At 38.9% G+C, this 24,125-nt stretch overlaps 3 protein-coding genes across 3 annotated transcripts; 1 reads left to right on the top strand and 2 right to left on the bottom strand.

Moving 5' to 3' along the window:
• Positions 1–12: 12 nt before the first annotated feature.
• On the bottom strand, positions 13–18,659 carry HERC2 (E3 ubiquitin-protein ligase HERC2). The gene is made up of 13 exons (XM_033328787.2): positions 18,527–18,659; positions 17,855–18,436; positions 17,568–17,768; positions 17,282–17,492; positions 16,803–17,060; positions 4,521–16,714; positions 4,117–4,440; positions 3,691–4,000; positions 2,811–3,532; positions 2,236–2,674; positions 1,874–2,097; positions 1,643–1,797; positions 13–1,568 (listed from the first exon to the last, which is right to left on the bottom strand). The coding sequence occupies exons 2-13, from the start codon at positions 18,045–18,047 to the stop codon at positions 1,335–1,337; spliced, it is 15,465 nt and encodes a 5,154-aa protein (XP_033184678.1). The 5' UTR covers positions 18,048–18,436; positions 18,527–18,659; the 3' UTR covers positions 13–1,334.
• Positions 18,660–18,868: 209 nt separating this feature from the next.
• Positions 18,869–21,765, top strand: LOC117154108 (xaa-Pro aminopeptidase 3). The gene is made up of 6 exons (XM_033328795.2): positions 18,869–19,013; positions 19,128–20,072; positions 20,146–20,508; positions 20,578–20,751; positions 20,838–21,146; positions 21,340–21,765. Exons 1-4 carry the CDS (start codon positions 18,965–18,967, stop codon positions 20,742–20,744), a joined length of 1,524 nt encoding a protein of 507 aa, XP_033184686.1. The 5' UTR covers positions 18,869–18,964; the 3' UTR covers positions 20,745–20,751; positions 20,838–21,146; positions 21,340–21,765.
• Paics (PAICS bifunctional enzyme) lies at positions 20,764–24,104 on the bottom strand. Its single transcript, XM_033328797.2, has 6 exons — positions 23,957–24,104; positions 22,855–23,178; positions 22,428–22,771; positions 22,078–22,353; positions 21,513–21,657; positions 20,764–21,431 (listed from the first exon to the last, which is right to left on the bottom strand). The coding sequence occupies exons 1-6, from the start codon at positions 23,961–23,963 to the stop codon at positions 21,265–21,267; spliced, it is 1,263 nt and encodes a 420-aa protein (XP_033184688.1). The 5' UTR covers positions 23,964–24,104; the 3' UTR covers positions 20,764–21,264.
• Positions 24,105–24,125: the final 21 nt, after the last annotated feature.

Consider the following 24,125-nt stretch of genomic DNA (forward strand, 5'->3'; position numbering starts at 1 on the left):
AAAACAAACAGCTACAAATACCTTGTGCTTTATTAAATGGAACATGTTTTTCATATGAAGAGAAACAGTATGAATTTACATTATTCCAATGATACACTCCATACAATCAAACTGTTCTATTTGTATTTTATCTTTTTAATGACCACATTTATCAATTCACATTAACAAATATACTCATTAATCTTCTACAATATTCAGTGATGATTCTCTTGTATTGATGTGCAATTATATGGAAAGAATTTAAAAAGTAATATATTTTTTTTAAATTGATATGAAAATATAAAATACCTCGATTAATTAGCTTGTTTGTCTATGATATAAGAATTATCATTATATGGAAAGAATGAAACTTTTGTTATATCTTTCATTATTAATAATTACGCAAATAAATCGTTTTTATCGTTTCTATTATAAATACTCTTTAACAAAGGCAATGAGAATTATTTATGATTATATTTTTGTTTTGCAAAATACAAAAATAATCTTTAATAGAATCAAATTTAATGAAATTTCATATATATCTAATAATATGATATTATTAAGTAGCATTCTTTCCATGATATTTCTTACTTCTTTAATAAGTAAAATTAAATATTATTCAAAAATATCGTTCAACATAAACCAACCATACGTGTTCCGTAATAACAATTAGTTCGTAACTCTTACTCTCGTCTTTTCATAACAACAATTATAAAAGGCAAATGAAGATATACAACAATGTAATTCGGATGTCAGTATGCTCATGCGTACATAGATATATATAAAGTACATACATAAATACATACAGTCTTTCAATCATACAGATATTAAATATAAATACAAAATAAATAAATAAGTGAAAAGATTGCGTGTACGCAGGCATACAAATAATATATATATGTATATATGAAAAATTATATATTAAATATTATAGTTTGTAATAATAAATATGTCAAATTTAATAATACTCTAGAGTATCTTCGATGCCAAGTAATACAGCTTTTATAATACATTTTTAATAATTCACGCGTGTGTATTTACGAGAGAGAGAAAGACAAGGAAAGAGAGAGAGAGAGAGAGAGAGAGAGATAAAGAGAGAGAGAGGGAGAAGGAGAGGGAGAGAAAGAGAGAGAGAGTGTGGTACAGTTGTTACGCTTAATAAATCTAAATTACACAAATTTACAAGCAAAAATATTTCTTACACTTAATCGAAACAAAAACGAGGAAAGTGATGTTTGTTGTTTTCCTTTGGCTTACAGAAATTATTATTCTACCAATTGGTAACCAATTTTGTTCATTAATTGAAGAGATTAGAAAGTTAATTGTAAGGAAAAAAAATTGCAGAATCAATTTTATTAAAGCGATATGTACTCTTCGCTAGCAAGACTGTCCGTTTCTTCGGTGTCTGAATTGGTCGCAGCTTGTACTCTAGCATATTCATCGGTGTCGATGCTTTTGCAAAAATGTATTGCATATTTTAATTTTTGTCGCAATACTGGTTTACACGAATACCTTGGCATTTTCAAGAGGAAAAAACATGTGTAACTTTCAGGAAGAAAATGATCCGGTGGATTGTATTTATCCATTACCTAAAATGGATTAGAAAAAGTAAGAATAACAAATAAACAATTGTAAAAAGGTATTAAAAATTACTTGACATTACTTGTAAAACAAAATCTCTTCCACGAAAATCGGCAATTGTTCGTGGCAAACGAGTTCTACCCCAAACGAATCGTAGAAACAAAGATCTTTCTTGATTGGAGAACTCTTCCATTACTTCCCAGAACCATTGTATTAAAGGAGCGGTGGCTTCAATGCCTAAAACAGCAGAAGTAAAGATTGTAAGACTTAGAAAATTCAACCGTATCGGTAAATGTATCGTTGATATCTATACCTTTATAAGTTGCAACAGATTTCAATAAAGTAAGTGGTATATCTGGACTGCCACAAACCATTGTTTCTAGTTCAGGTCCGCTGAACAACGCGAGGAAGGGTACAGGTATAACTTTTGACATTCCTTCGCGAACAGCAGCCACCTGAGCATCAAACTCGTGTAATCTATAATTTAATGCCAACTGGACATACTCGTGTTTATTTTCTGGAGTAATTTTTCGATATCTGAAAAGAAGAATCAATCAAGAAGAATCAAGAAGAAGAATGATACATTCATTAAAAAATGAAAGCTATATAAATAAATGCTAAAGTAAATGAATCATCAAGTAGGGATAAAAACAATATTTACGATGAAGTAAATACCTGCTGGACAAAGGTATGTCATGTCCTACAGCAGACGGTGTGGAAAATGGCATTTCAAGAGTTTGAAATACCTTTTCGTCAGGCTCCATATCTCGGATGCATAATAATCCGGGAACATAGTCCCTATCAACTTCGGTCAAATCCGCAGGTGTTAAGGATATACCTGCGAGCTGTTTCCATACAGGTTCCGCCAAGTTCAAACTTAATGGGCTACCAGTTCTTATTGCTATGCCCATTAAAATTCCAAGAAATCGAAACATGTTCATATGTAATGGCGAATCGACCATTGGATTCAGAAGAAAACAATCTCTGTTAGTGCCGTTATCGTCTCGACCATTTGGCGTTGGTATAAGCAAAGGTAAAGAACCATTTTGTAATTCGTCACATATTTCCGCTATACTCTCGCTATAACCACCACCGCAATCGTCTACGCTTTCTCCTGTTGAGAATGTGAGACGATCTTATTAAGGTATATATTAATCTGTATTTCTTGTTAGTTCTCAAGCTTCTTTTTTCTGTTTTATATTTTTCTTTTTCATTGTTCGTATCGAATAGTAAAATTATATTTAACCCACCGATAAACTTTACTTTCCAGACCCTATGAGGAAAGAAGAGCACATCTTGCGTTAACAAAGACATCTTAGAGACCATTTGTCCGAAAACGGATTTAATGCCATCTGGTCCCGCCAATCCAGCTTTACTTCTGGCTCGCTTTACTTGTATTCGATTTAATTCTATTACTGGCCCGTGTTGTCGATCTCTAACCATTGTTGCTTGAACCACTTTACGAAAAGTTGCTTCTTTAATGCTGTATACTAACATAGGAGCCAATTTACTCAAGCTGACGGGACCGGTGATTGGAAACATTGGCAAACATGGGCACAGTAATTCGGCAAAATGATGAAGAAGTACTAATCGATTGTGTAACACAGGGAAAGGTAAATCCTTTACCAAATCATATTCCATTGGTGTAGTAGCAGGCATTCTGCTTTGAGTAGCTTTCATTGTACTCCATGCTAAAGTATGAGCACTGCCACAAGCAACCCGAGTTATCTTTTTACCCTGTAATGCATGGACTAGTCTTGGTCTCTGAAGTGCGCTTGTTGTTCCATCGCCTAACTGGCCTTCATCATTATCTCCCCAAGTGAAAACTTCTCCCTTATCGGTACATGCTACGCAATGTAATGAACCTGTTGCTATCGAGATGATCTTTTTCCCTTGAAGGGCTGCTACTTTACGCGGTCTTCGAACATGATCATCTGTTCCATGACCCAAACGATGATAGTCTCCTTTACCCCTATTTATGTATAAAATTTAATCTACAGTTTAACTGCTTAAGAATAATGCGAAGGATATGAAAGGGGGGAAGGGGGAGACAAGGAAAGAGAGACAGTGGGAATGTATCGACGAACCAATCAAAATCGTCGTCGAAAGATCTATAATTCGGATCCTTACCATGTATATATTGCTCCCGATCTTGTCAAAGCTACCGAGAACTGACTGCCGCATTCAACTTTAATAACGCCAAGTCCTGCGAGAGATTCGATCTTCATTGGAATTTTACAGCCATCGCTACCTCCTCTACCTAATTTTCCATAGTCTCCATCGCCCCAACTCCAAACGTTATCATCATCGGTAACACAAAGAGTCTGCGCGTCACCGCTTCCGCATGCTACGTCGATTACCTTATAATCTTGCAGAGCTTCGACCAGTTTGGGTGTTAATTGATCTTCGCTATCTCCATGACCTAGTCGTCCGTATCGACCTGTAATCGATAAATCTTATATTTGCTTGGATTATACATACGTTTTGATTTGCTTCTATTTATCTTTTCATTTGTTCTTGTTCTAATATCCTTTTTTCTCTGACTCCCTGCTGTACCTTTTCCCCAAGTATAAAGCCAACCGGCACTCGTGATTGCTGCGCTATGATGGCCACCGCAAGCTATATCAACAATCTCGGTCCCCAATAACTCTTCGATTAATTTCGGTCGGTCGTACATCAACCTGTTTCCATGACCTAATTTTCCGTCGTCTCCTTCTCCCCAAGAATAAACGTGTCCCTCAGAACTTAGAGCAAGGCAGTGTTTACCTCCTGAATTGACGGCCACCTTCTTAACGAAAACATGCTGGATGGATTCTAAAAGAGTCGGTACCATAACAGAATCCGTTCCTCCGATACCTAGACGCCCGGCGGCACCGTAACCTATCCGTAAAGACAAATAATAAGATTCAGTAGAACGGAAATTGGATCAGAGGAGGAGAAAAAGAAAAAAGAAGCTTTACCTGTTGCATAGACCTTCCCGTCAGCAGTGACCGCTAATAAAGTTTGTTCTCCACCAGTGAGCTGAACGGGTCGAAGCGCAGACAAGCTCTCACAGAGGACAGGTAGTTTCACTTTTGCTCCCTCAAGTCCACCCAATTGGCCGCGATGATTATGTCCCCAACCATAAATTGCTCCGGAACCATCCCACGATAATGTCCAATCTTCCGGCCTGCGGTTCAGCCACTGTAACAGTTGCTCGTCGTGTTCCTGCTTGAATAACTCGTGACTCTCATGATCCTTGGTATTTCCCTCTCCGTCCGTGATCATCTCGTTAATTCTTTTGGTAACTTCGAGACAAAACGCTTTTGGAAGGCGTGTCCGATTTACGAGAGACTTGGCGACCCGTGCCGATAGACAGTACCTTCGGAACCAAGACCATTTGTGAATTTCCGAGCAGCATTGCATCGTGTCTAATTCGAGGTCACAGGCAAGCGCGACAAGAACCTTGAAAAAGTCGCTGTGCATCAACTGCTTCCCACCGCGAACCAAAGGATCTTCATAGGTGTATTGTTTGAGCAATGCTTGAGGTAAAGAGCCGAGGAGCGAAGAAAGCGCGACTTCTGGACGTATGCCCGGTCCACTAGTGTAAACGACTTGCAACTTTTTTAACGCCCACATTCGTTGCTGAGCGGATAATACGCTCAGTTGACTACACTGAGCCAGGGTGGCAGCTAATCGAGTGGCGATATTCCTATCCAAGGTGACCAGGGTGTTGTCCAAAAGAGATTCAGCAAGCGCGATAGCTGGCTGTGACAGAACAGCTCTGTCCGAGACTAGCTCATGCGGTGCGAGGCTCGCGAGTATAGGATAGACGGTGAATCGCCATCCCCAACCGTTCACCGATCCGTCCGAGGAGAATCTCCATCTGAGCTCGTCGCCCGAGATTCGAATCTCGGAGGCCCACTCGCTCCATTCTCTGCCAGATTTCACAGCTAGTATTCGATTGCTGGAATCCATGATGGTCAACGGATCATGACGTCTTTCGGTAGAGCAACGTCGGTCGAATTCAACTCTGAGAGCTTCCGCGCCGGGTACCTTCACATGCCCGGTCAACGTGGTACCATCTATGTACGGATGTGGACTTTCTTGTACGACCGGTTGAGGTACGTTGCTTCTATTACCCGAATTTACCACCGTGTCTTCCAGTTCAGTGATACAAAGCTCTAGCACCATACTACGAATCGAATGGTTCGTTTTTGCTAGTGCGATTAGTACCGAGGATATCGTCTCTTTCGCCCCTCTGCATATTCTATTGGCAACCGCCAATTTTAGAAGATCGACCAGCATTCTGGCGTCCTCCTCTGTCAACGTGCATGTAAAATCATCCAAGTTAGGATCCGCGGCGGGTCCTTCACCAACTATTTGAGCATTAGAGGTGAGAGTAGCCGCGATCACGCTCATCGCACTGCTTGACATCTTTGAGGCACGTGAAGACAAACTGGCCGAACTGGACATCGAGGGAAACACCGCCGCTAACGGATAATCTTCGGACTCGGGACTCGTTCGCGGACTGTTGTTTACCAGATTAACCAATTCTGCCGCGTTCGCTGGTGCTTCTCCACCACCTTGCGCGCTGTCTCCCACATTCTGATAGACGTGACTATGACTACTTCCTGAGGCGACGTTGGTCGACCCAACGGTAACAGTTCCGTCCGGTGCCGTCACTTCGCTCACCAAGCAACCTACCGTACCACCGTTTCCAATATTAATACCATAAACATTGCCACCGGTATTGCCAGTGTTGGATTTTAACGTCGAATGACTTTGCAATGCTGTCACTACGATGATTCGAGCTTGTATTATACGAAGAGCGTTTATCACGTGTTGCAATGCTTGTTGTTTCGCTACGTTACTTTCTAGCGAGAGAATGATGCTCGAGAGAGAAGGTCTGTTGCCGCAGGATTGGCCGGAATTGTGAACGATCGTGTCACCGGTGCTGGTAATTTCGTCGCTGTTCGCGGAGGGAATGGTAGACGATATTGTGGAGCAAGAGGGTACTGGGCAGCCGTTCGAATCCGTTGCATCTGTACCGTGGTTCACAATGCTTTTGAATGTTAGCGATATTTGACCAAGTGGATCTTTCTCGGTTGGGAACATGACAGGTTCGTGATTGTTGGTTGCCGGTTGATCGGTCAAGACCCAGGCAATACTGTGACTGGAGCCGCAAGATACCCGATTAACTCTCGCATCGTCCAATTCATGCACCAGTGATGGCTTCTTATTAACGATCGTCGAACCATTTCCCTGTTGACCATGGTCATTGTCACCCCAAGCGTATACTTGCCCAGTGTCCGTAACCGCTAAGCAATGAAGAGCACCAACAGCCACATGTACTACCTTCTTTCCACGAAGTCCTTCGACCAGCGTTGGTTTTCGAACGTGATGATCGTTACCGTGACCAAGTCGAAAGTAATCGCCTTTGCCCCACGTCCATACCTCTCCGTATTTCGTCAATGCCAGGGAAAATTGAGCTCCGCATTCGATCTGCACTACTCCCAAACCATTCAACCGGTCGATCAACAAGGGCGTGTAACAACCGTCGCTGCCTCCCCGACCCAGTTTACCGAAATCTCCGTCACCCCATGAGTATACCGATCCGTCAGCTGTCAATGCCATTGTCTGTGCATCCCTGCTACCGCACGCGACCTGTATCACGCGCTGACCGACTAGAGATTGTACCAGTTTCGGCTTCATTTGCGTGGCTGTGTCGCCGTGGCCCAATCTTCCGTACTCCCCTAGTCCCCAGGTGTATAGTTCTCCGCTGCTTGTTATCGCAGCCGAGTGTCCGGACCCACACGCGATATCACGTATCCTTTTTGACTTTAAAGATTCGATCAGCCTTGGCTTATCCAGGGAAACAGAATTCCCGTGACCGAGCTTGCCATCCTCCCCCTCGCCCCATGAGAAGATTTTGCCGTCCTGGGTGAGGGCCAACGCGTGCTTTCCACCCGAGTGTACAGCTACCTTTTTGATCATATACTGGCTCAAGAACGGAATGAGCTTCGGTTCGCACACGTTGCTATCATCCCCAAGGCCGAGTCGACCATTCGTTCCTTCTCCGCAGGCGTACAGTTTCCCTTCCTGGCTAACCACGAACAAAGTTTTACTGCCACCGGCGATGTGAATAGGTTTTAATTTCGAGAGAACTTCGCTGTAAACCGGTAACTTAATCTTCGATCCTTTCAGTCCGCCGAGTTGATCTTTGTCATTCAATCCCCAGACGTAGACAGCCGAATGTTGGGGCGGTGGCTCGGATCCATGCTGCAAGCTCATCTGCTCTTGAACGATCTCCCAATCCGAGGCCAAAAATGAAACGGAGGTTGCCAAATGATTCTCAAACATTTTTCTTTTGCCGATTATTTGAAGGCCGCGTATCTTGCAATCTATCCCACCGTTTCGGCATTGCTTGATCGCTATTTCGATGCAAGAATAATATTCTTTGGTATCCTGGAGTAAGAGAACGCTCGTGTCAGTACGCCGTACGCTGATCGTTGCCAATTCTACCAAACTATTGAACGACTCGCCAACGTTTACCGCGATCAGCGATGGCATATAACTGCTGTCTTGCGGATTCACCATTATTTTCAGCGAATGCACCAGTATGCCCGGCAACATTTCCATACGAATCCAATGCTTCCCCTGAGAACCGCAACTCTGCCAGTAAAGACCAGATCCATCGACTAGACGTGTCGCCCAACTTTCTCGCGAGGAAACGCTCAATGTTCGTATACATTTGGACCAGTCGTCGATCAAGGACGATTCCGTGTAGTCTTGCCTGTGATACCTTCCCGGCTTGCCGGCATATACCGCCGCCGAACCTGGCTCCACGATTCGATTGAACCCGTGTCGGTGGCATCGTTTCGTATAAAAACAGTTTTCGCAGAGATTATAACTCTCACAATACTTACATTTAAATCGCGGGCCGGATATCGGTAACAGGTGGCAAGAATTGCACGAGACCGAATGGTGACAGGAGGGGACTCGCTCCATTTCTATCGCGCAACCGGTCCAACCGCTTTGTTGCGGAAAATCGACCGACACATCTTTCCCGTTGTTTATTATGCTTGTAACCACTCCGACGCTTTGATGGTTCACCGTACCCCATTTATACTTAGGTACGGTCACTGAAGCCTTCACTCTTACTTTATCACCAATCTTCAGCGTGGCTGGGCCTGGTATCGCTGGCGGATGACCAAGAAGTTCTATGTGGATGAATCTTACCCAATAAGTACCGCCTTTGCGCTGCCACGCAACTTGAACATTCAAATCGTGTAAACCTTCCGGGTCGATTTTTATCACCTGACCAACGTCGCCGTATTCCACTTCCTCGTAGCTTTTACAGCACCGTACTAACATACCCGGTATTAGATTATCCCTTACGTAGATCGCGTATTCGTCAACTGACAAGAAATCGGAACGTTTCATATAATTCGGCGGTATCATCGAAGAAGAAACAGCGTCGTGCGTCGACGGGGATTCGTCGATATTTTCGCTCGTCGAATCCTCCGGATCGGATAACCCATATACACTGGATAACGTTTCGCTATCACTCAACGCTGCGTCAGGATTTTCAAGGAGCCAGGCCACCACGCTTTCTGCCGTGATGAGCCCAACTGCCGTGCTCAAACTTTTGATCGCAAATTCCACGCTCTTCTTTGGAAAACCCATTTCCGTCAATTGCGCAACAAGAGGACTCATCGGCGGAGGACTTTTCCTTCCGCTACTTCTGCAATGTTTCCTTTGACTGGACGTCAACGATACCAAGGAACAATCGGATGCGGGAGAATCTGGTTCCGAAAATGGACCTGCTGTCATTGCCATAGCCGTTCCTGACGCTGATGCGGACGCAGACGCTAAACCGCATGTTGATGCTGTTCCTATTCCCATTCCAGGCCCAGCGATCGTCGCCGCTGTCGATGTTATCGTAGTCGTCGTTCCTTGAATCGGCGAATGTCTCAGTTCGGAAGCCAAATATTGAGAAACCGCCAGAGCGGCCTCTTCCAATTCCTTAAGTTTAAATATCGGCTTCAATGGTTGCGGTTTCGTAGCTCGTATTAACATCTCTTGGAACAGAGTCGTCCGTCTAGTGCGACCATCTCCTCTACCATCGACGTTGCTATTCGTGACATCTATATAATTATCTTCGCCATCCATGTCGCCGTTGACGAGATTACCTTCAACGCGTTCATGGTTTCGATTACTGCTTCCAACGTTCTCAAACTTGTCATTGTTGTTGATGTTCTTGTTTTTATCGCTGTTGCTACTATTACCGTTGTTTCTGCTACTGTCGACTATATTCGCTATGATATTATCGTCCTCACCTTCCTCCTCCTCGTCGTCGTCGTTACCATCATCATCGTTCTCCTCATTATCATTCTCTTCCACGTCGTTGCCGTCGTCGTTGTTGTCGTTGTTTCCACCGTGATCGGCATCGACCTGATCGATACGACCAACAGTAACCATGGCACATTTAATTCCGTCCTTGTCCCATTGCCGGCCATCAACGTCGCAACCACTCTCCTCGTCGATGTGTCCGTTATTATGATGATGATGGAGATGATAGTGATGATGATGATGATAACGATGATGATGGTGATGATAATGGTGATGGCCGTGCTGGTGATTGTTGTTATTGTTGTTGTTATGACTGTTATTGTTGTTGTTACCATTGCTGCAGTTGCTATTGCTGCTACTGTTATTACTGTCAATCACGTATTTCAGTATCTTTCTTAATTTTGTCTGATAATCCAACAAAGCCTTTCCGGCGTTCAACGCAGCAAGTTGTTGCTGTTGATTACGTAGAATAGATGCGTTCACAGAACCAGCTATTACCGGCATACCGTTCGGTCTTTTGTCCATTCCCCGATGACCCAACAACAAATTAGCCCAAGTAGACACGAAAGAATCAGGCATGGGCATTCGATCCAAACGGAATTTTTCGCAGAGTCGCTTCATATTGAAAAACAGAATCTTCTTGCGCGCGTCACCGTTCGTTTCATCATGTATCTGTACGAGAATCTTCGAATGTTTGGTAAATTTGCATATGGTACCGACCTGTCTGTCAACTTCAACCAAACCACCGATCCTCGGTCTATCGTCGAGACCTCCGACGACGATGAGAGCTGCCATCACCGTATCCTGTATGTTTACGCTATTCTCACCTCCGTTCTCGTTCAATTGTATATGAAAGAGTGGACCATCGCTTAATAAGTCCGACGCGAGTGATAGCTTCGAAGCGAGAAAAGCGTTCACAGTCGCGTTCCACTTTGAGAGGGAATGCAAAAATCTGGTCAGCGAAACAAGCTCCTCGACCACGGTGGAACTATGAGAAGCGGTCAAGGAGACGCGACATTTATTTGAATAAAGTTCTGAGGAAACACCCAAATTGCAGCTAAGGGCGATATGTCCTAATATACGGAAGACTTTTTCAAGGAAGGGCATCTGGATAGGATTGTCGGCTGACCAAGATGGTAAAACAACGGTGAGTAGACGTACCGCCATTATCTGTTTTTCCAAATCAGGATTCCTTTGTTCGGCAATTATATTCAAAAGGAAATTGATCCAGGCCCTGGTGCTCAGAGATTTACAGAGTTCCGTAGACTTGGCGATTGCTCTCAACGAACCAAGAGTTGCCCAAGTTTCGTGGTGTTCTCGCGCGAGCTGAGAGTGCGCGTTAAACTCGGACTTGTACGCAGCAGATACGATACCGAGTAACACAGAGGCGAGTATCTTTATGGCGGACGGGGTGACCCGGTCAGCTTCGATGCCGCAACAGAATAAAAGAACGCGGAGTACGGTAACGGAGGCGGATTTTAGACAAGTGGTCGGGTGCATGTCCAACAAATCGTTTCTTTTATCGTTTTTAGCCAGATTGTGCGGCGTATCACTCTCGCTGTCGGTTTCTGGCGGTGTTGGCGGTTCGGCTAGTTTTAAATCATACTTTCCTTCCTTCCCCATGCGATACGAATTGGTGGTGCCGTTGTCCCATTGTACGCGAATCCAGCCGTCTTCGCCGAGTTCTCCGATCACTTGACCTTCACCCGGTGGAGGACCATCTTGATCTCCCCACTTCCAATCTACACCGCGTACCACTCTTGTACCAATTTTCATCATAGCCGCCAATTCGCTACCAGTCAATTGAATGCTTTGCGGTTTGCTCCTCTCCAAACTGTCCTCGTATATAACCGTCACCGGCGCATCTTTTGGTTTCGCATCCGCGTCCGCTTCGGCGTCTGCGTCCGTCTCCGTGGATGTCGATGGTCCGATCTGCCTGAGTAATGTTAAAATACTCGAAACACAACCAGAATTTATTAATAATCCGACTTCGTTTGCATGCTGATAATTGGTTAGTATGCCTAATATAGTCAACAAAAATCTTGCCCTAGGCAACTTTCGCAGCCAAGTGTACGTTCCTTGATTCAAACTGCTCTTATCGCTGATTTTCGCTGGTTTTTGATTGCTCGGCAATTCTGCCTGAACAACGTACGCTCGCAAAGCTTGCACCGCCCAAGAAGTTACTTCTGCCTCGGCCAGAATAATCTTCGATTTCTGATAGGGTGTTACCGACTGAATGTTTTCGAGGCAATGCGTTATTCCATCAGCTAAAGACTTATTCTCGTGGGATAGGCCGAGCCAACCGTTTAACAACGAATACTTTACCGATGTTATCAAATAATCTTTCTTCAGCAATTGTTGCATCATTAGAATTCCTTGCTCGCGTAATTTTGCCCGCTGCATCTGACAATACATGGCTCGACGTAGAGTTTCTACGTCTCCACCGTCCTCGGTGATCACAAAATTTATAATATTTACCATCAATTCGTTTGAATCGATATTCAAAGTTTTTTGTCTCATTCTTTCTGTAATCTTAGTTTTCTTGTTACCCGATAAATTTTCTAATCTCGGCGATGCAAGCGACTGTTTGCCGCTCGTTTCTTTCTGAGTCGAACTCGGAATCGAGATCGAGCTTAGTGTCAATGTCTGCATCGGTGTTGACATTTGTGTTAACGTAGTCATCGTACTCGTTGGCGTTGCCGTTGGCGTTTGTGTAGACGTTGTTGTTGTCGTCGTCATTGTTGTCATTAACGTCATCATCGTTGTTGCCATCGTCGTCGTCGTCGTCGTCGTCATCGTCGACGTCGTCGTTATCATGGCCGCTGTCGTTGTTGTTATCATTGTCGATGACGTCATAGTCGTTGTTGAAGTTGTTGTTGACATCGTCATCGTTACTGGCGTCATCATCGTTGTTGCCGATACGATTGATGTATCTTCGTCGGATTTGTTTTTCGATTTTGCATTCTGAATCGAAGCGTTTAGAATGTCTTCCGGCTTGCTCGGCGTGGAATCTTTGTTCTTTCGAATGTCCCTAATCATCGTTTTGACCGTTTTCCGAAATTTCGCAACAGTGTACAATAACTTTAGATCCTGTAGCCCTTTAATCTCATAACTGGTCGCGGACCTCACCTCGTGCAAAAGAAACCTACACTTCTCTTGGGCTGGAGCACACACCTCCTTGTAACTTCTATTCTGTTGTTGTCTGATCCTGATTAAATTCCATTTGGTTTGATGAATCGCTCTAATCACTTCGGCCAATTGTTTGGTAAGTTTCGGACTACTTTCATTTCCTGTTTCTTGATGGTCGATTAAGTTTATCGCCTGATAACCCAGCGCAAGATGCTTTAATATAACCGCCATTAAAAGTCGGCTAACTTCCTCCAACGGGTGATCGCCGCAAAATTCGGTATGCGCTAAAAGATTATTCGCTTTCGAATATTTGTCGACTATCGTTAGGAAGGAATGCACTTGAGCGTCGGTTTTATGAGTCTCGGCTAGGGCGTAAATGAACGTTGTAACTCGATCATCCTCTCGTCGTTCCTTTTGTAGTTCATTCTTGGTACGGATAGGAAGGGGAGGTTCCGTCGGTGAATTCGCGGCTGTCGAGGTATTACTCCTCGCTTCTCCTTTCTCCTCCTCGTAAGGATTCGGTGGTTGTAAGATTTGCAATCCACCTCGAAAAAAGTTCGCGTTTAACCAGCGACCGGCTTCCTCTTCGGCAGTTTGTAACGGTAAACTCTGCCGCATCCTATGAGAGTGTAATCCTAAAAGAAAACCTAAAGCTCTTTCTGTGTCAAGTAAACAAGAGCATACGTCTGTCACGTCAATCGTAATCTCAGTGTTTTCCGGCTCGGAATGGCAATAATGCCCAACGAAATAAGAATCCATCATGGTTCGCGGTAGTTGGCCACGAGAAGATGACATGTTTGTCTCGGTACCGGAGCTAACATCCCAGTTAGTCACGGTTCTTTGAAGACCTTCCAACGAATTTGATCTTCCGTCGAATCGAACATCTTGAACATCATATACGTTGTTGTTTACTACCACCCAAAGGCCGCCATCGCGATTGTGGTTCTCCAAGTCGGCCCAACGAATGGTCGAAGGTTCATCCGAAATAGATATTTTATTGCCATGTTGCGGGGCTATGATGCCTGGCCAAGAAAGATCGTCCGTTTCGCTTTTCTCTATAGTCGGCACCAATTTGTTGAATCGATCGAGCGCGTCCAACATCGGCGCCATTACATCCATCCAATTCATATTTAGAAGTAACAACGGATAGTCAAGTTGCAACAAGATAAGGCAAGTAATCAGTTCGGGTAGCAAAACGTTTACAATGTCGCCTCTTAGAACAGTACTAACGAATACGAACTGTTTGATGCTGGTGTTGGCTAATTCAGCCGCGAACGACATTATTTCGATTATGTGAATGCAAATTTGGGAGAGATATTTCTTTAAAAGAGATTCCGCACCAAGCATTTCTTGATCGCGCAACTTCTTCGTTCCAACGTCATCAATACACTCGTATACTTGAGCAATTAGTAATCGTTGAAATTTTAAAAGAAGATTCAAACTTGGAGAGTTATCGTTTCTTTGCGATTCCTCGTGACTACGAACCAATTGTTGACTGAGCAGTAACCTAGACTGCGTGATACATGTGCCGTTTTTGATCAATTGTTTCACCAATTGTAACAACGATATACTCGTGTTGTTTTTTTCTGAATTCAATTCTTTTGCTTGTTTCGTATCGGTTGGTTTGCTCACGTTACTACTCGCGAGAAATTCCTTCTCGTCGGCGAGCTCGCTCGTCTCCGCCTTCACCGCGGTCTTCAACGCTAATTCCAGACCGCCGTCCGCCATTAGGCTAGAAACTAACAAGTCTGCCATGAACTGCTGACCGTTGCTAGCATTTACTTGCTCAAAACTGCTGCAGTTCGCTTTCGACAAGAAATTCGATAATGTTTTTGCGCGTTCGTTCGCTGTCGGCAGTAAGATGCTCCAACCAGTCTGTAAAACGGCTTGAGCTGCTTCTTGAATAGTAGCTAGAATGCCGGAGCTGCTTGCGAGCGTAACACATCGTTGTTTCAACGAGCTTAATAATGGAGTATTTGATAATCCAACTGATTTGCTATCGATGTTATGAGTTATCATTGTGTGTAGTTGTAATCGGATCAAATTCAAAGTTGCGACCGCTAAACATTCACGATCCTGGGTAGGTGGCCGTGTGCCTGGCAATCCTTCGCATACCTTGTTCAATAACGTATCCAACAATCGGAAAGTTTCCTCACAGATATCCACAACGAAAGCTACTCTGTTCGCGACTGACCAAGCTGATGTGCACCACGCAAAACTTTGTGTCAGTCCACAAGCTAAACCGATTATATTCTTGCCGGATAACGTTGGGCAAAGAGTCGGTTCAGGCACAATAGTGCCCAATGCCGGATCTATTTGACCATAATCGTTTCTACCCCATCCATATACCAATTGATCTTCTGTTAATGCCAATACATGAAAATTTCCTACACATAATTCTTTCACTTTTTTTGGCTTCAATACCTCGATCACTTTTGGATATCTAATATGTTCCTCGTTACCATGTCCCAGCCGATAACCTTCTCCTTTTCCCCAGGTATAAACTTCACCATATGCAGTTAAAGCTGCCGAAAATTGTCCACCGCAATACACTTTTGCCACGTTTATATCCAACAACTTATCAACTATCTTTGGCGTCTTAGATCCATCGCAGCCTCCTCTACCAAGCTTTCCATAATTCCCGTCACCCCACGAGAATACTATACCAGACGCTGTGACGCATAAAGTCTGCGAATCTCCACTACCACATGCCACATACACAACCATGTGTCCGTTTAGAGCGGTCACTAACGTAGGAATCAAGACGTTGTCTGAATTTCCATGACCCAGCCTTCCGTAATTTCCTCTTCCCCATGTGTACAATTCACCGTTCGAACTAAGAACTGCCGAATACGTACTTCCGCATGCTATGAATGTAATATTCTTGTCAACTAGTGCTTCGACCAGCTTTGGTTCATCATACCATACTCTATCTCCGTGACCTAATCGTCCACCATCACCATTCCCCCACGAATAAACGGAACTATCTTGTGTTAAGGCTAAATAGTGCGTACCATCAGAATGAGAGGCGATCATTGTAACCGGCTTCTCTGAAAATCCGTATACTCTTTGGGGATATTGAGTTTCTGACCCGTAATACATCATGTAAACGTTTCCACTAATTGAAAGAATCATCAAAGCTCTTTCGGTACAACAAAGTTGTTTGATCCCAAGCTCTGCAATTGCATCACAATAAAATGGAGATGATCCACTGCTTAATTTTCCGCTTCCCCAACTTAGAACTTCTTGAAACGTTTGATTCTGATTCTTCTGGAATCTATCAGTGATAATTGGAGGCAGGAGAGGAGCAGCTAATCTACTCAGATTGCACATTATTATAACCGCAGCTTTTCGTAAATCTACAGACGTGGAATCATCTTCAGGAAGCCTCAAATACTTCAGTAAAACTTCGCAAGGACCTGGTGCAATGTTTGCGTCTGTTCGTCTTGACTTAGAAGCTGGTATCATATTTAATCGTCTCAATAATGGTATCAACGGTGCCGTGCTTCCAGGTGGCATTACCCGATTATCTTGATGTTTGTGTTTACCACTTAGATGAAGTAACAAACAAACAGAATCTAATAAACTTGATAATGTAGCTCTTTGTGTCACCAATTCTAATAACAAACAAAGAGCCGTGTGCTGATCGGCTATTGGAATAGGACACCATGATCTTCCACTAACTATGTCCCTAAAAATATAATTATGTGTACTAAAAACATGAAAAATAAATTGATAGTAATAATATAATAAGTAATATGATGAAAAAATATAAATACCCTGTAACAACTTGTCTCAAAAATTTCGCTGATCGTTCCACTACTTCTAACCATACTTGAGAAACATTAGTTTCGTCAAAAAGTGTAGCTTCAGGTAACGATTGCAAGGCTTCCAACGACTCGGATAAAAGCTCGCTGCAAAATTCTACATCTTCTCCAGATCGCCAAGCCCGTCTTAAATATGCAAATGAGAAATTTAACGCTGCACGAGATCCCACACGCGCTAAACCCAATGTTGGCTTCTCATTCGGCCTTACGCTAAAATCACATCAATATTTATATTTTCGATACATCACCATTATATATATATTCTAAAGAATATATAAAGAACTATTAAAACTATCATTATATAATCAATAACCACCAATTTATAATCAAATCGTTTAAACACATATAATTCTTGTAATCTAAGGATATTTGTAATATTCGAGATATATAAGACATTCAAATGATTCTAGTCTTAAAATTGATTATTGTACATTTTTTGTAGCTTAGCAGTAGGTTTTAATGTTGTTGAAATATCTGTAGTTTCCTGCGGTTTATGACGAGAAAGAGCCGTAAAATATCGTCTTGCTACTACCAAACGTTGTCTTAATCGAGTAGCAGACAAGGTACTGTTTGCAACTTCATAACATAATTTTCTTTGCTCCTTGATTAGTAAATTAATACATGTTGTTAAATCGCAAATAGCTGAAAAATGGTTAAAATGTTAGGAAAATTACATAAATCTTACAGATTATATTAGATTATATTAAAATTTTTTACAAGGCTGAGATCCCCAAAGCCAAGAATCCATTATGTGTTCAGCTAATATACGTTTTTCTACAAATGCACTTGTTCTTGCTGCTTCTTCTTCATCTAATTTTTGGCAAGGTCCACAATTGCAACCATGCTGTGGACCACAAATTCCATTGCAACAAGGACATGCTAATACACCCATGTTACAATAATAATGACCACTTTCACCTAAATGTATTGAAACAGTATGTGACCAGTTAATATAAATGATTAATCTTAATTCAATAAATCTTTTTTATTATTCTTTTTCATACCTTTTCTAGCTATTATGCCTGCAGCATTGACTATGCCATCGCTAAAGGAACCCACAATTTCTCCATCTCGTACCATTTCATTCCAAAGTTCAGCTAAACCATCCCGATAGAGGATACGTTTCAAATCTGTTTTGAGCCATTTTGCATCCAAGCGGATTTCTGGCCTCATTATAATATCGAATTGAATGCTCATATTAATTTTCTATATTTATATATATATATAATATATATGTGTATATATACCAAATTTCCAAAAATTATTCAATTTCAATACAATAAAAAATATAATCTTGAAATTGAACTGGATTTTTTACATTATAATTCATAACTAAATGTGTAATACTGTATAAAATAATTCCTTTATTTTTTAATCATTCTATAAACACATTGTATTCCTTTTTCTCTTTTAAATAAAAACTTTTTGGACTCCAAAAGTTTCCCACTCCAACTCAGTAAAATGAAATTTGAATTTTGAATAATTATCAGTGTTTCACAAAACTGTTTTTCGTAGGTTAGTTAAAGTAGTGAAATAACATCTTCGATTTTTTCGAATAGGGACATTTGAAAGATTGTTTCTTAAACCTACAATAAAAAAATCAATGTTTATAAGAACTGATGATTGTCTCTTACTTTAATATTATGATGAAAAGCTACTTTTGTCTTATAAATTACAATTTAAATATGATTAAAGTTGTCACTTTTTAGTATCTTAAATTTGTTCGGTATGATTATATTTGATCACAACATCGTCAACTTTAATTTTTTCCAAAACATCACATGATCTTTGACTATGTATTGATCGTAAAAGAACGACCCTAACGATAGATACAAAGTCACGATAAACAACGTAGAACAACGTAGATACTACATTAAATCCATCGTCAATTTCTTCAGACGAGTAGTTACATTGTGGTTGTCTGTTGCCTGTCACAGTAGCAGCTCAGAATGGATATGTTGTATACAATTTACAAAAGTACTACACAAATCAACTCTATATTGACTACTGAATAACATGGCGTGATTCTATAGGTTTCGATTATTAAGATTTTTTTTAATATTTTCATAAAGATCTTTAGTATATCTAAATAATCCTATTAAAACTATATTAACATGTTTAATACTTTGAGGAACTCTATTATATATCAAATTAAAAAATACGGTAAGAAAAAGAAAAATAAAAGTACCGATAAATAATAGATTATATTTTTCCAAATGTGCATGTGCAAGGTTATAAACATAAAGCTTTTTACATTAATATTCATTGTAATTTTAGGGCAACGAACGTACATAGGAAATACATTAGATACCATTACAAATAATTCAATTCGACGACAATCTAAAGAACCATTGAATATTTCCTATCAATTATGCGGCCAACCAACAGCAATAACACATCCGCATTTAATGAAGAATGGAGAAGTTGTACCTGGTATTCAGCTTTGTGAATTCAAAAAGAGACGAGACAAACTGATAAAGAATATTATTTCATATGCTTGTGTCACAAATCTAGGCAAATCACATATTATCATTATTCCTTCTGCATCCAAAGTATACATGTCTGACAAAATTCCGTATGTTTTTCGTCAAAATACGGACTTTTTGTATTTTACTGGTTGTCAAGAAGCCAATAGTATTTTGATAATTACAGCAAAAAATGAAAACTTTGTAACTACCCTATTTCTAACACAACAAGATGAACATTCTGAACTATGGGATGGCCCTAAAACTGGAATTGAAATAGCACCTAAAATGTTTGGTGTTGATGCAGCATTTCCAGTAACAGAGTTCGAACAGTTTTTTACTTCTTTTATGAATGAAAATAAAAAAAGTACTATTTGGTATGACAATGTTGATGTAGCACAACCTAATTTACACAATAAATTATGTGAATTAATGAAAATAACAAGTGGTCAAATGGTTGTTTCTCCAACAAATATAATACATAAAATCAGATTAATTAAATCACAATCTGAAATAGATTTAATGAGAAAAAGTTGTGAAATTATATCAGCAGCAATATCTAAAACTATAGAAATATCAAAACCTAAAATGAGTGAGCATCATCTGTTTGCAACTGTGGATTATGAATGTAGAATGAATGGTGCAGAATTTTTAGCATATCCACCAGTTGTTGCTGCGGGTAGCAATGCCAATATTATCCATTATATTACTAACAATCAAATAATTAAAGATGGAGATATGGTTTTGATGGATGCAGGTTTGTTAGCATATCTATAGATGACAAATATTTTATTCTTTATTGTACCTTTATTCTTTAAAATTTTAATTAGGTTGTGAATATCATGGATATTCATCTGATGTAACCAGAACATGGCCAATTAATGGAACATTTACTCAAGAACAAAAAATTTTATATGACATAGTACTGGATGTTCAAAATATTTTAATTCATAAACTAAAAGAATTACCATCGTTAGATCAATTATATCATGATATGTGCTTTTTATTAGGCAAAAGATTACAAGAAAGTGGTCTGATACCAAAACATTTGAATAAAAACGAATTATTTTCTGCGGTTTACACTTATTGCCCACATCATGTAAGCCATTATTTGGGTATGGATGTACATGACACTGGGAAAATTTCTAGGAGTCTGAAGCTTCAACCAGGAATGATAATCACAGTGGAACCTGGTAATATACCTTGAGAAACATTAATTTATTTGTAACATTTAAAATAACTTTACTTTTTATCATTTATAGGAATATATATTAATCATAAAAATCGATTTGCGCCACCAGAATTTTATGGCTTAGCTGTTCGTATTGAAGATGATATTTTAATAACAGAAAATGATTCAATAAATTTAACGGAAAACTGTCCGAAAGAAATTATCAAGATTGAAGCTTTAGCGAGTCAACATTTGTAATGATAAAGTGCGTGTAATATGTATACTGACTGATTTAATATAATTTTATTGACATGTTTGATACAAAGTAATCATTCAAGTTTTTTGTTTCAGATTAAGTATGTAATACATAAAAGATGACTGCATACAAAATTATGCATATTTTTATTTTATTCGTAAATTTGTTTATATGTGAATAAATGAATATTATATACTTGCAACCAATAAAGGATAACTAAGAAAAACAATAACACGGTATACACAAAAAGGGCTAGTACAAACATTTATGTAAAATTAAATTCATTCACAAACTGATTACTCAAATATAAATGATAGCCCAAATACCACAAATATATATATATATATTTATAGTAACATAAATATCATAGAAAGTTTACATCAAATGAAATTAAGAGCTTTAAGGTATTTATCTTACGTTCATTTGTATAAACTTGTACAAACAATTGCTTAATTAGTTGTATACAATGTAATGTGTAAAATTAAGTTGTGAAATCGTAATATTAAATTTTGACACAATATATTATATAACAAGATTTTTTAGTTTAACATCAGCTTGCTTTAAAGTAATGTAATTTATCAACTGCTTTACTCGTAGACGTGCCCAAACCAGATGGTCATGTAATGCATGAATTTGAGCGGCCGATAATGCTGCACTTTCAGGATAAGCAACTGTGGTGCATCCAATCCCTGAAAATTTAGTAAATTCTATTTAATAATGTTCTTATAACAAAAGCTGATAGCATGATTAAATTACAGTCGAGAATTCACCTGATGGAACATTAATAGACGACCACAAATCTTGTGAAATATTAATATTATTGAAAGGTGGGCAATTAATAACAGGCAGAGCTGTGTTTCCAGAGAGTACTGGACCCAATCCATTACTTCTCCCTGCTACAGCTATTAACACCACCTAGAAGAGAGAAGAAAAACTTGTGATAATTAAAAATAAACAACACATATTCGTCAATATCAGTAGTTTTATCATTATGTTTCCGTGATTAAACGACTTCGCAATATACGTCCGAGCGATATTCAATTTATTATGAATGCAAATATTGTTGATACTTTATTTACTGTATTTAATACAGTAAATCGACTATTATCGCTGTTATTCTTGTAATTATTATTCGTTATTTAAATGAGTGTAAATACCTCTAACATATTTTTAAATACGTATAAATATCAAAATATCATTTGATATATTTTTAAAAACCTATACGATATTTTATTTTATATAACTATAAGTTTATCAAAATATAAATTATAAAATTTCTAAAATATAATATAAAAATTATAATCCATTCATTTTTTAAGATAATAATATATGTACCTTTTCATAAGTACCTTCGTATTCTGCAAGAATACGCAATGTTTCTTGAGTACCTTTATGGGCACTGCATACACGAAGTTGAACCTTTAAACCTAAAGACTTTGCATGTTCTGCTATTTTTTTACAATGATCTTCATCAGAAGGTGATCCCATTAGAATAACAACAAGACTCCTAGCTGGTGGAATAAGAAAGTCAAGTTGATCTGCTACCCATTTAAAATTACGTTTTACAGTATCCAAATCTTCTTGAGTTACAGTATTCAAATTTCTATATACCTACAAAGCAAAGGTAATGAAATTAAGTTAAAAAAATATCATACCTTTACTTGCAGGATAACTGCATCAAATACCTGTTTATCTTTCATCAATCTTTTATCACCAGATGGCCAAAGTCTCCAAGAGTCACTGTCAATTATATCTGCTACCATAATTTCACCATTTATGTTCACTCCAAATTCTATTTTCATATCAATAAGAGCACAATCTCTAGTTGCCCATGCCCTTTCTAAAACCTCAAATACAACAAGTGCAGTACGTTGCATAATATCAAATTCATCTTTCCCTATTATAAGTTCATTCAACTTAAAACCAATAGAAATAATTTGTTCCTCTGACCATTGTGGATCATGATTGGCATCATCTTTAAAGAATGTTTCTTGTAATGGTGGATTAAATCTATATCCTTCGGGAACTCCTAAGCAATAAAGATTAAAACAAAGTAACACAAATAATAAACATCTATATATAACTTTGTAATTACAGTAATTATTATTATACCTTGATGCCTTTTTAAAAAACTGCCTGTAGCTAATCTTCTAGTGACCCATTCTATTGGGACCATTTCACATTTTTGTGCAATGAAAGCAGTGTCATTTACCACTTCGATAAATGCAGTTTTTATTCCAGCTTCATTTAACAATTGAAAAACTTTAGCTGTAGTAGCTGTACTAATTGCAGCTTTCCCTTTTAAATCATGAGATTTTTCACCATCTCCAGCAGTAATACGATCCTTACTTTGTAAGAGACATAAAGTAGAATCATTTAGAACTTCATAAACCTTTTTGGTTTTTCCTTCAATTATGAGTTTTCCACACTTATATTCTAATGATATAAAAATTATTTATATTATATAAGCAATTGAAGGAGATGAAACCTCTTACAGAAAACAAATTATTATATTTAATAAAAATTTAATATTTAATAATATCATTTCAATTTTAATATGAATTGAATAAAATCAATATAATTAATATGGTATGATATTAAATTGTAGGATTTAGAAATATGAATATTTAAATAAATGAGCCATATAAAGATAAAATAATTTGTATATTATTGAACACATAAAATTTGTCCATTTAAGAATATATATAGGATATATAGATTATGAAAGCATTCCATAATATTTCATACATCCGTACCGTATATATCGTACCGTATATATCGTTTTGTATTGTGGTTAAAATATTATGAATATTAAAAGATTAAGTGATACTACTAAAAAAACATATTAATTGTAATTTTTTTTTCAATTAGTTGAAAACAACGAAATAAACAATTTATATATCTAGTAGCAGCAACAATCTTTAATGAAATATTATAATCACGTGTGATTACATTTTTAAAATATAAATTATATGTCTGCATATTTTATTTATTATATATTTTGTATCCTTTATGTATTCAAACAGACAAACACATAAAAGATACTTGTCTGGAAGATGAATATAAATCTCCAATATCGAAAATAAAATAAAATACTTTCTAACTTATATTTCTAATAGATAGTTTATACCAAAAAAAAGTCACTTCATCTTTTTAAAATCATATTTTTCTCATTTTTCTTTTAAATATAATGCACTTTGTAGTAGATACTTACCTTTCATGTTTTCTGTCTTCGATCCACTTAGAGAATACTTCGTATTCGTAACTTCTCAATTCCCATACGATTAACGATCTTTAATGATCCCCTCTTTCAAAACTATGCTTCGCTTGATTGGTGTAAATTTATAAATAATCTTTATATAAGTTACATGTTAGATCTATGA

This window comes from Bombus vancouverensis, chromosome 3, assembly GCF_051014615.1.
Source record: "Bombus vancouverensis nearcticus chromosome 3, iyBomVanc1_principal, whole genome shotgun sequence".
Taxonomy (NCBI): Eukaryota; Metazoa; Arthropoda; class Insecta; order Hymenoptera; family Apidae; genus Bombus; species Bombus vancouverensis.